General features: G+C 40.6%; 1 protein-coding gene across 1 annotated transcript; it reads right to left on the bottom strand.

Moving 5' to 3' along the window:
• Positions 1-8,658: 8,658 nt before the first annotated feature.
• Positions 8,659-10,886, bottom strand: LOC122666292 (protein IQ-DOMAIN 17-like). Its single transcript, XM_043862481.1, has 5 exons — positions 10,631-10,886; positions 10,183-10,482; positions 9,814-10,059; positions 9,585-9,722; positions 8,659-9,477 (listed from the first exon to the last, which is right to left on the bottom strand). Exons 1-5 carry the CDS (start codon positions 10,754-10,756, stop codon positions 8,689-8,691), a joined length of 1,599 nt encoding a protein of 532 aa, XP_043718416.1. The 5' UTR covers positions 10,757-10,886; the 3' UTR covers positions 8,659-8,688.
• Between the last annotated feature and the right edge of the window lie 1,426 nt (positions 10,887-12,312).

The raw sequence follows: 12,312 nt of genomic DNA, 5'->3' as shown, positions 1-12,312 counted from the left end.
ATTTATTGTGACAGTCCAATCCTTTGAGATTTGAGAATTTTAACAAATTCTTCCTCTGTATTCTTTTTCCTTTCCTCTCTGGCTAAATCTCCCGGCCATTTCCTGTGTTGTCTTCTTCTTGTTCCCTTCGGCAAAATCACCTGAAGCCTAAACCTGAACCTGAAACCTTGTTAAAACCCTATCAAATAGAAAAACTAACAATTAAGGGCTTTTGACTCCTACAAGGGGATTGGATCAAGGTTGAATTGAAATTGTGGAAGCTTTGATTGTTGGAAAGCACAGAATCGGAGTAGCAAATAATATCTAAACAAGGATATTGTAGTTTTGTCGGGAGGAAGGTAGCAGATTTCTTCAGATGGTCAAATGACGATGCTGGACAAGAAGAGATGCAAATGGTGATAAAGCACAGAATCACCTCACCAATTAGAAGCTGCCACGTGGCCAACTTGAGGTCATCCCAAGAACCGAATAGAACTGAATCAGAAACCGGGCCGACCTGATCTCCGTCACGTCGCATGGTTGGGCCGAGCACTCTGCTGAGCCTGCGACACATCATCCATGCCGACCGCCTTGGCCGAGCATACACAGGACGGCCTAGGCCGAGGTGACTGACGAACTTGACCTCCCTGGCCGAGCATGCATAGGACGGTCAAGGCCGAGGTGGCCGCCGAGATCGACCTCCCATGGCCGACCTCCATGGCCGAGCTCCTAAGCCGAGCCCTCCACCAAGGTCATCACAACGGCCTGTCGGGAATCGCGGAGCCATGTCAGCACCGCTCGAGTATCCCGGGATAAGGATCGAGCCACGATCCCTACACGATATTGAATCACGCTCCCATTGGGACTCTTACCTTAACAAGAGTCCGACCCCGAAAATAGCTCTCCACTCCGTTCTGCGTGAGAGAGCCTTCCAAAAGAAGAACTCCTACCATACTAGGACTCTCCCAACCGCCTCACCTCATCCACACTCTATAAATACTCAGGTATGGAGCACAATTGGACATCTTGCTTTCAGTAGCTGTTACGCTGTTGCATTGGAGACCTGACTTGAGTGTTGGAGAGTCCTAGGCCGGAGTCACACCGGCTCTCTTGCGCTAACTCTGTTTTTACATGCTCATCCGCGGGCGGACCGGGCACCGGAGGTTTTCACACGCAACATATGGTTTTCTCTTAATTTTTGCCCAAACCTAGTTTGTGACGCTTCCTGTTAAGTACAATTAGGACATATGAGGATGCTGAATCTTCATTTCATAACAACAGGTCACTTCAGCTCTTCAAAACCAATCAGGTTTGTATGACTCCACTTGTATTGTATTCCAACCTTTTTATTTTATCCCTTAAATTTGTTTTAAAACGGCGCAGTTTGATGATGTCTTCTGCAGTTGCTCTGTTTCAATTCAAAAAACACAATCAAACAAGGGAAATTTACACATACCACCCCTGAGGTTTGACGAAAGGATATTTTCACCCCCCAGTTTTGGAAAATTCTGCGTACCCCTCTGAGGTTTGCAAATGGTAACAAATAAGTCTATTCTGTTAGTTCATGACTAGCACTATTAAAAATTAGTCTTGAACTGACGAAATTGCCCTTCTAAGAAGGAAAAAAAAAAAAAAACAACAAAAACCTGCAACTCATCCTCCCCAAAATCGAATGGGGAAGATGAGTTGCAACCATCCCAATGCCCCATTGATTCACCACTCAATCACTCCTCTTCAACCTCTTTGTCTGAACCGAATCATCACCATCTTTACCATCACTCTCTGCTCCACCCTCAAACCCTAACCCTAAACTCTCAGCATATTTCCAATGATTTATTCCACTGTGCAACAACCTGGCTAATAAGTTCATTCAGTAAACCATTCAAAATCTGGGAGAACTTATTTGGGTTCGATATGTTTTGCTGTTGATCATTCTAGGGAGGATACTCTCCAGCATAAACCATCACAGAGAAGAACTTCTGATACGAATAGCGCAATTGGCAATATTCGTACCAGATAATTGCATCTTCCTTCAGAGGACACAAAGATTGGATTTCTCGACTTGCATTCTCCACACAGTTCTGACAAACATCACGGTTGACATCTCCTCTACAGAGCCAAGCCCATAGACTTGGTTCGTGTCGTTGCCCACTGAAGTATTATAGAAACCACCTGAGACAGAGGTGTTCGAAGAAAGGTACAGGAGAAGTAGCTTAAGGTTAGATTCAAATGTTCTGTTTTGTTTATATTGGGCTGGATTTGTGCAAAAGGAAAGAAGTGGATCTTTGACAGACATGATCTAAGAGAGAGAGGGATAGAGTAATTGTAAGAGTTGAACCTTGAAAGAGATTCAGTGCTTGTTGACACGTTTGCTGAAGTTTCCTATTGTGCCAAGGAAGAAGAACACTAGGGAATTTTCTCGTTTGCATTGTTGAAGAGTTGAAGATACAGACTGGAAATTTTAATTCTTCAGTTGCATCTCATCAGTTTTAAAACCCAAGAATCAGATCTGGATTGGAATCTGCCTTGGGGATGAAGACGAGTTGCAGGTGAAAGGGGATTTGGGATTTTTCCCCAATTTCAAACCCTAAACTTCTAGACAATTGAAAAATGTTTTGAAACTCCATTGTCTAGGGTTTTCCAGTTTAAAACCCACTCCTTTTATTTCTCTTAATCATAATTACAGAAACAAAAGAAAAACTATTATGGTTTTGAAACCTGCAACTCATCTTCCCCAATTCGATTGAGGAAGATGAGTTGTAGGTTTTTTTTTTTTTTTTTTTTTTTTTTGTAAGGGTAATTTTGTCCATTCACCTCTTTTTTTTTTTTGGTTCTTCTTAGAAGGGCAATTCCGTCAATTCAGATCTATTTTTAACCGTGTTAGTCATGAACTGACGGAATGGGCTTATTTGTTACCATTTGCAAACCTCGGTGCAGTCGCAATTTTCCAAAACCTGGGGGGTGAAAATATCCTTTCGTCAAACCTCGGGGTAGTATGTGTAAATTTCCCATCAAACAACACAAAATCAAACCCAGGGAAAAAAAAAAATCAATTCTATATAACTGGGTTTTATTCTCCTTCGTATTCTTTGTTAGAGTTGGTTTTAAAAAGAAGATGGGTGATAGTAGAATTTATTCATCTATCTATTGTGAAAAATATTTACACATTGGTAGTTACCAAACTCATTTTTCATTCTTCAATTTATTGGGAAAATATTAACACATTGATCAAAATGGTTTTAAGTAATGGTTTTGTTTTTAAAAAAAAAAAATATTTTAAATAGATCAAAAACAAAATGAAAAGATGATACCAAAAAGACCCTTCTTTTATTTATTATCAAAGACATAATTTCCTTTACACCATTTTGTTAAGTTGGGTTCATGGTTTGAGGAATCGGTATCAGATCATCCAATTCGGCTGATTCGTATCGGTATCGGTGGAGATTGATATCAATTCTTGACTGATCTCGTATCGATCCATTGATATGGACAAGAGTTTATGTAGTAAACGTGTCCGGATCCTCTCCAGCGCATCAGTGAGTGCAATGAGGATCGGATTGCTAGAGCTGTTTGATACGTGCCTCAAGGACAGCTCCAGCCGTCCGATCCTCACTGCACTCACACTCACTGGTGAGTTGGAGAGGAATTTTACACGAGGTAAACCCCCTTTATTATATGTGTGTGTGTGTTAATGTGAGCTTATGTGATCATTTTGGGCACTTTCAAAAAAAGAAAAAACGAAAAAAAGAGAACAAAATAAAAAGTGAAAAAAAGAAAAGAAAAGAAAATGTAAAGTAAAAGATGCTACAGTTATTTAGGGACTACCAACTTAAATGGGAAAGCACTTATTGGGCTTGTGATTGACTCTAATTTACTTAGAGTAAACTAATGCATGATATGATAACGTACAATGTAGGAACTGTTATGAAACTATCTTAAGTCATGCACTAAAATGTTTCCAACAAAAGTTTTAGTGTATCATCTACTCTATGTTAAGCCAAAAATTTGACTACACATAGTGACATTACAATGTAGACCTACACTTTGAATTGATCTCATAAATAAGATACTAAATTAGGAATATATGTAGAGGCCACGCTAGCACCCTTCAGGCAGCGAAGTCAAGATCAGATCCGGTAGAGATTGGTGTTGCTAACATAAGGGAGGAGGATCTTAACGTTGGCGACTCTGGTGATCCAAAAGAGGTTGCCGCAAGTGATAATAGGAATGTTGTATTAGTGGATTGTGGTTTGGAGCTTGAGAAGGATAAGGCGGTGGAAGTTCTAGGGGCTACTTACATTGAAGAAGATGGAGTTAACCCACCCGGTTGTCGCTCACTCAGGCCAAACTCGGGAGTTAACTCGGCTGGAGTGGACCAGTTTGCTAGCAAAAGTCTTCAGAGGAGAGACGTTGGGGTTGGGGAGCCTAGCTTGGGAAGGAATCCCGTTGAAGGAGATTTAGTTAATCAAATCCAATCGAATAGTGGTTTTTTTGGAAGGTGATAACGTGAATGTCGGTTTGGGCGCTGATTAGTGGAGGAAGGCGTGGTGGTTACTACTTCTATTAACCCTCACGCAAATGTTCTTTTGTTTTCAAATTTGAACGCTAGAGAGGAATCTTTCGGTTTAAATATGCCTAATGAGGTAGAATCAGTTCAAAGATCGGATTCTCGTGGGTGGGGTTATGACCAATCTGACCAAGAGGATGTGCAAGGCGGGTGGACTCAGGTGTTGGATCGGAAAAATCGTGATGGACGTAGAAATGCTCTTCGAGGCGGTCGTGTAGGTTTCCATATGGCAACTCTAGTTATTGGCAAAACTCGGGGTCATAGGAATGCAAATCTTGGTGTTATGGCGGTGGACGTAGCGTTAGAAAAACATCAGATTGAAAAGGAGTTAGAAGTGGGATTGCAAAAACTTCCATCTCACTTTTCACCAGAGGAGGAGGCTCTTTTGGCCCGTGTGGCACTTGATCGGCCTGGTTTATATGCTGAGATCCCTCGACGATCGAATAGGATAAAGACCCCCTCGGTGCGCCTCACAGATCCTCCGTAATTTTTTTTATTATTTCTCTTGGGTGAGCGAGTGGCTTGTTGCCCTCGCCAATATATTTTAGGACTCAGTCCCCCTTTTTTCAAAAAAATAAAATAAAAAGAACCCTCCATGAGGTTTTATTAAAAAAAAAAAAATTTAAGAATATATGTACGTAAACCTTACAAAATGAAATAAAGGTTCTTAAATTGAGTAAAGTAGTGCATGAAATTTGTATGTAACTAATTAATGAACTGAAATTGTGATTAGAACATGGGGATCCAAACTTAGGAAATTTAATGGGTAAACATGATAATGAGAATATGGATTTGGCTTTCGAATTAATGGATGAGCTTAGAATAAATTTAACTAAGTATCAGAACTTAATGTTAGTTAAATTAGATGATGGAACTTAATATTTAATTAAATTTAATGAATCAAGTAGAAAGAAGGCTAATTCAATTAACGGGCTATGTATATAGACATTAAAATGGATAAATCTTAATAGTGAAACGTACATTAAATAAGGGGTTGTTGTGAAGAACCTAAGGACTAATGCTATATAGAGAACTTAGGTATGCGTCTAAGTATAAGAATACACCTGCAATAATGTATATCATACAAGATAAAGGAATTTCAAATTTGAAACCTAGGATTTGTTAAAATTAAAAAATAAGAGCCAAGTTTAATCAAAATTTAAGAACTAAATAAAGAAAGGAGAAAATGATTAACATATCTAATTAAAAATTGTAATGGCCAAAACTTCTTAATAGATTATTTTCAACACTAGGATTAAACACTAAAATAAAAAGATGTACCTATGTAGCTAATGCAACTGAAAAGAGAAAGTCTCTAACATGAGAATCTTCCAATTAATGCAGATATCATGGAGAGTGGAATTTTCATAACTGTTAGTTATCTACTTTTATTTTTATGTGTGATGGGGATGATGATGAATGACATGGTTATGATGCTATGATGTATGAACATGCTTGAATGATGATGGATGACATGGTTATGTTGCTATGTGTATGCTTACTTTTTATTGACAATGATGTGTCATTAAGTATATAATTTTATTATGATATAATCAAAGCATGACATAATGATTGTTACATGAGACATGTGAAAATGTAATTAAGAGTAAATGAAATGTATGCAGGACAAAAATGATATGATATGATAAATGAATATTGGACATAGTTGTAAATCTTTCAACAGGAGATTATGTGTTGGATGAAACACCTTATGTACTGTACCTCACTTAGCAGGGGAGGAGGAATGAGATGTACTTTGAGATTGTTTCCTCGATCACTTAGTGGGGAAGGAGGAGTGAGATGTACAACACCTTATGTATTGTACATTTGTACCTCACATAGTGGGAGATGAAGGGTACGAGGATGTATATGAAAAGATTTGATGGAATTATGGCGGTGACCAACAAGTTTAGGGTGTGCCTCATTTATTATGATAGCGCTAGCGCATCGGCAGCTAGTCCATAATGGTCCATGACCTAATCTAATTGACATAAAATATTTAAAATTGTTTTTCAATATTGGAAAATGTGAGTGTATGTTTGATTGTAGTGTAGTTGTGCATGATTAATGTATCTCACAATGGGCTTTTAACTCATTCTCCAGATCCCGTGCATATAGAATATGCCGGTGTGCGGAGTTCTCGTTTGGAAATGGGGATCGACTGTACCCAACATCTTAGTTGTAGTTGCTTTGATATTGAGATTTCAGACTCAAAATCCCATACTAGATGCCACCAGTTCTCGCATCTTAGACTTATTAGTAAACGCAAAATATGCGATGGGGGTTTCATCTACTATTATTATCCCCCTTTGTATCAGCTAGCACTGGTTGAATCAACTACAACCTCCCAGAGAATTGAAAGACAAAACTGCATTTTTAATTGGCAAGAGTTGATACGTAAAAGAGCACCAATTACACATTCCATTTTTTTTTAATTTTTTAGGTTCTTAGGATCAATGAATTAAGTGTTTTGAGACCCTTGCCGATACATTCTATAATAGCATCTGAATATAATATTTATTTGGTCTCACCTTTTGCTTTTTTTAAAGTTTTGGGAACACTAAAATCTTTATTCATTGAAAAGAAACGTATAAATGGTATACAGTGTGGCAAAAGAACTCCGTCAGGGTATTAAAACTTTACTGAAAAGCAAGAGCTAATTTCAGCTTTATGGCTTTATTCATTGCAAGCCCACAGCCATTTTAGTGTTATCAGTTCAATATTATGAGAATTTAGAATGGAAGCTGCAGCCATTCTGTTGTTACTACATGTGCTGTGGGGTGTAATTGTTTCATTCATTGAAACTTTATTTCTGATAAAGTTGAATCACAATTTTCTGTGCATGATACAGGCAATAAGCTGGCTTTGTGCGCAAAGTACTGCGCGCGCATTGTTGTGCTAATACAATCCAGCTCTCTATGATTGTTTCCAGTGAAGCTTACCTCATCCATCACTGCTATATATTACGGTCAGTAACTGCGGCTCCCTGTTTCTTCAGCTGCTGCTATACCTGCCGCTCTGGATCAGCTACCTTATTGTGCCTATAATATGGAACCTCTGTAAGAAAGAATCAGTATACTAGTATTCCACAGGATATGGGGTTGTTGAATTTTTGGTTCTATTGCCCCAACCTTTACAATGATAAAAGAGCTCCTCTGCTATAAATTTGCACAAGTAATTCATTATGCCACTTTCATGTTTAATAATGGAAAGTTCAAAAGTTAGACTGCAGAGTTATTTGCCCTTTGGGCAATTCCTTAAATAGTTTTATATTTGAGGTCAGACTCAAGATAGATTTGCTGGGATATATAGAAGTTTGAATAGTTTATCTTTGAGGTTCCCTATGAAACAAGGCATGGAATGGAAGACAAAGAAATTCGGGAAATGTATTATAGCTTCCAGACCACTCCATTCAAGAACCAGCCCCACATCGTTTCTTCTTCTCTGCTAACCGACCTAGAGTCCTTCAAGTCCTCAGAGCAGAGGCAAATCTCAGAATCATTTACAAGTTTATGAGACTGCCATTTCATCTTTTACTCTATAGCCGACCGCTATTAGATCGTTGATGTCCGCTGCTACTGTTAATCTATTCCCTTAAGCACAACTGATCAAGGATTTCCGATGATCAAGAAAGCTTAAATATTTTCTCAATGTATATGATTGTATGAACTATATTACCCTTTTCTGTCCACCCAAAAAGAAAACAAAAAAAAAAAAAAAAAAAAACCAAAAACATCAAAAAAGAACTGTTACCCTTTACTTTTTTGGGACGGATCCCTATTAATCAATCCATGGTTGAATCAATCAAGAATCGAGAAAAAAAGAGGTAACAAGTACCAACAGAAGTGTTGTTGCGAGGATGGGGAAAAACCCAAATCAAAGTTAAAATTCAGGATTCAGCAAAGAGGTCTGAAATGTTCAAAAGTTGATAAGATTCGCTGCAGATGAACGTAGGATTTGAACAAAGTGACACCATTCATACTGTTCAATCAATCAATCAATCAATCAAGACTTCAACACTCGATTAACTTAGAAAGAAATAGAGAAAAACAAAAACCAATTTTATTAAATCTCCAGTCAACTACCGTTCATGTACGTTGTCGAACTTGGAAGCTCTGCCAAGTCCCTACGCATTAAACATTTTAACGCAACCACCTCCGGAGGTCACTGGTCGAAGAAGGAGATATTTCACCACCGAGACTGTCCGTGCAACAAGAAGATAAATTTGACTGTTGCTCCATACCAAAATGGCCTCCATGAACGCTCTTAAAGCTTGGGCTCTTTAAGTTGTGGCTGTAGTTGTACACACGTCCACAACCACCAACACCACCAGTACTGTACGTGTCGGGAACCGGAAAGGAGAGACGTTTCTTAGCTGAGCCCACTCGTTCTCTTTCAGGCGTCGATGGCCGCTGCCTCGGTGCACTCTGCGATCTAACCCGAGCTTTTGCCGATTCTGTGGCAGCCATGTAGTTCGGCATTGCCGCAGCACCAGACCCAGCCCCGATATTTGAACTGGGTCCATGGTGACGCATCGCGCTGTTGTAGTAATAGCTGGATCCTAAGCTTGGTGTGTGCGCCGTTGGGTAGCTTCTCTCTTCTCTTTGGCAGCGAGGGCTGGCCGAGCGTACTTGCAGAGGTCTTGTTCCGCACGGAGAAGGAGTGACAGGGGACTGGTGAACAGAGACATACTGTTGGTGGGCTCTATGGAGAGGAGATGCAAGACCATGAGTGCCAGGTTTCTTAGGGGCTGAATAAGAGTATGGGCGAGATGTATCGATTTCAACGGTCTTAATGGGTTCCCTTTGATCAGTCGAAGCTCTTCCCCTGCTCTCCCATTGCTTCGTTGCCATCCACCTGTCTAGCCATTTTGGTCTATCTTCAAGCTCTTCTTCGTCCCCGATTGAGGAGTTCCTACCGGATCTCCATATCTTTGATATGGAATATGGAGGTTTTTAGCATGTGTGAGCTCTCAAATATTATAAATAACAGAGACAGACAGATTAAGAAACAGAGAGAGAGAGAGAGAGAAGTGAACCTGCTGAGAGAAGGCGTAGGCGAGGGCTTTCTCGCGTTTTAAAGCAGCTTCCTTTCTGCTCTGTAACATGGCTTGAATCTCGTCAACTGTATGTGGGCGGTCGTCCCAATCGTCTGCAATGCTGCTTCCATCTCTTGACTGTGAAAGGAAAAAACCCTTTGATTTTAAACCTAGAAGAAGCTTATGCTAAAGCCAGGAGGAGATAGTTAGATATAATGAGAATACTTACCATGGACTTTCTCTCTGCAATGTCCTGAAGATATCGCGACTCCCACAAGCTGTTAATGTCATTGAACACAGACTTTCTGCTTCCATCCTGGGAAAGCTTCACGCGTTGATCCCGCACCCGAGCCTGCACTCTGACCAGAGCTTGCATGCACCGAAGAGTCATCTTGGCTTGCTTTCGTACATTATGCCCTCTCACTAAAGCTTGGAGCTTTACAAGCCCTTTCAGCGCACGAAGAGCTCTTCTCGCCTTCCCCACCACAGAAAATTTAGTTAATCATCATCTCCTTTGACTACATCAATCATCCGAAGAATGATGATAAAACAGTTGTGAAATTTATGTGTTTGTTTTTCGGATTACCAAAATTCTTACCAAATAGCCTCTGAAGGCAGTCTGAATGACAATAGCAGCGTAGTGTTCTCTAACGAAATTTGAAGGCCTGGTAAGGCGAACCACTTCCACAGCAGCTTGGGCCGTAGCCACGGCCGCCTCAGCAGCAGCTGCGGTTGCCACTGCGACGGCAATGGCATGCCTTTGCTCAGCGGCTGTAGTTGCAGCAGCCACAACAGGATTCGTCGTTGAGGTCGTAGCTGCAGGCTTAGATTCGCATTGTTGTGTCACCAGTTCATGATTCGAAGGTTTTCGGAAAATCCATCTTCGTTTCTCTCGTTTCTACACAAAAACCAGATCGGTTATTACATTGTAGTGATTCACATTAAAATAGCTAAATAAACAAACAAAACGAATGTGCACACTACACCCAAAAGGGGGGAAAAAAGATGGAAGAAGAAAGCAACAGAGCTAGGGAGAAATGAACTACCTTTTCCTCCTCTTCTTGATCATGATCTTCTCTCCTTCTGCTACTCCTCGTCTCGTTGTCCTTAGTAGGAGACCTGAAAGCCCTTTTCACTGCAGTCAACCATGAGGTTCCACCCTTCTTTCCCATGGAAGGAAAGAAGGAAACTGAGCTGCATTTAAAGGGAGAGTCACCAAGTTCGAAGCTAGCTCCCGAAACTGGAGCTTTGGGTTGGGATTAGGTTAGTAGTGGAGCACTGGTGGTGGTGGTGGTTGCTGCTGCTGCTGTTGCCTTTTGTTAGAAAATGATTCCTTTCTAACTTGTTTTTTTTTTTTTTAAAATATGGAGAGAGAAACTGGGTGGGGTTGGGTAGTGGAACGTTAATCTGTGCAGGAACATATTACGAGCTCCGTATCTGCACCAAGTTAGGTGTTTTTTTGTGGCATGGAAGACACTAATGGAGGTGTCAGAGACAGTCTCAACAACTTTGTAAATAAACTTCATCACCACCATATGTGGTGGGTCATCAGTCGTGGGAGAGAGAGAGAGAGAGTGCGAGAAAGAGAGAGAGAGAGAAATAACATTGAAAGCAGAGAAGAGGGTGTGATGAAAGGAAGGAAATAAGGAAGGAAGGAGTAGCACGTCGTGGTTACAGAGGAACTAAAAAAGAGTTTTAATAGCGCATGGCTTTTGGGGGTACGTACGTTCATCTCTTTCCGCTTAAAAAAAAACCTGACGAACTCTCATGGCATCACGTGTTGGGAACAGCAGAGAGAGAGAGAGAGAGAGAGAGAGCGCTTTGGCCTTTGGGCCTTTCTTAGTTTCTTTAGCTGTTTTTGGTTTTGGGAAGGAAGGAAGGAAGGCAAGAAAGAAAGAAAGAAAGAAAGAAAGATCGGATGTGAAAAAGAGTGAGGGATTCGTTAATGTGATGTTTGGTTCTGTCCTCGAAGACCGCTTCTAGCTTTGTATTTTCACGGACCTTTTGGTAGTAGGGACGTGTGGCTTCAGTTCCCGGTAGATCGGTCAAACCATTGATAGATTCTCATCCAGTTTTTTCCAATTATAATATATAATTAGTAATACCTCATGGAATCTCTCCAATCACTTGAAAGTACTGGAGCGTGAGAACCGCTGGAATCCATAGCTCGCGTTTTTCTGAATAAATTTGCATTTACCAAAATATATATATTTACAAGTGACTTGAGAGGAACCGTAATCATACATTCTCTCTCTCTCTCTCTCTCTCTCTCTCTCTCTCTCATCTGTATAATATATAGTGTCAGAGCTATATTCAATATCAAGTTAGATTCTTGTGTTGCTTTCTTTGTGTTGCGTGTGGAAATCTTCGATGCTTGGTTCGCCCATGGATGAGCCTGTAAAAACCAAGTGATGAGCACAAGAGAGCTGGTGTGGCTCCGGCCTAGAACTCTCCGATGCTAAAGTTAGATCATCAGTGCAACAGCGTAACTGCTAGTCAAAGTAAGATGATGAATGGTACTCCATACCTGGGTATTTATAGAGTGAGGAGGAGACGAGACGGTTGGCAGAGTCCTAGTATGGTAGGAGTCCTTCTTTCGGAAGGTTCTCTCACGTAGAGCGGAGTGGAGAGTTATTTTCGGGGTCGGACTCTTATTAAGGTAAGAGTCCATGTAGAGTGCGATTCCGTGATGCGCAGGGATCGTGGCTCGATCCCTATCCCATGATTC

The sequence above is a fragment of the Telopea speciosissima genome, chromosome 6, assembly GCF_018873765.1.
Source record: "Telopea speciosissima isolate NSW1024214 ecotype Mountain lineage chromosome 6, Tspe_v1, whole genome shotgun sequence".
In the NCBI taxonomy this organism is placed as follows: Eukaryota; Viridiplantae; Streptophyta; class Magnoliopsida; order Proteales; family Proteaceae; genus Telopea; species Telopea speciosissima.
This window is presented reverse-complemented; position numbering and strand designations above follow the sequence as displayed.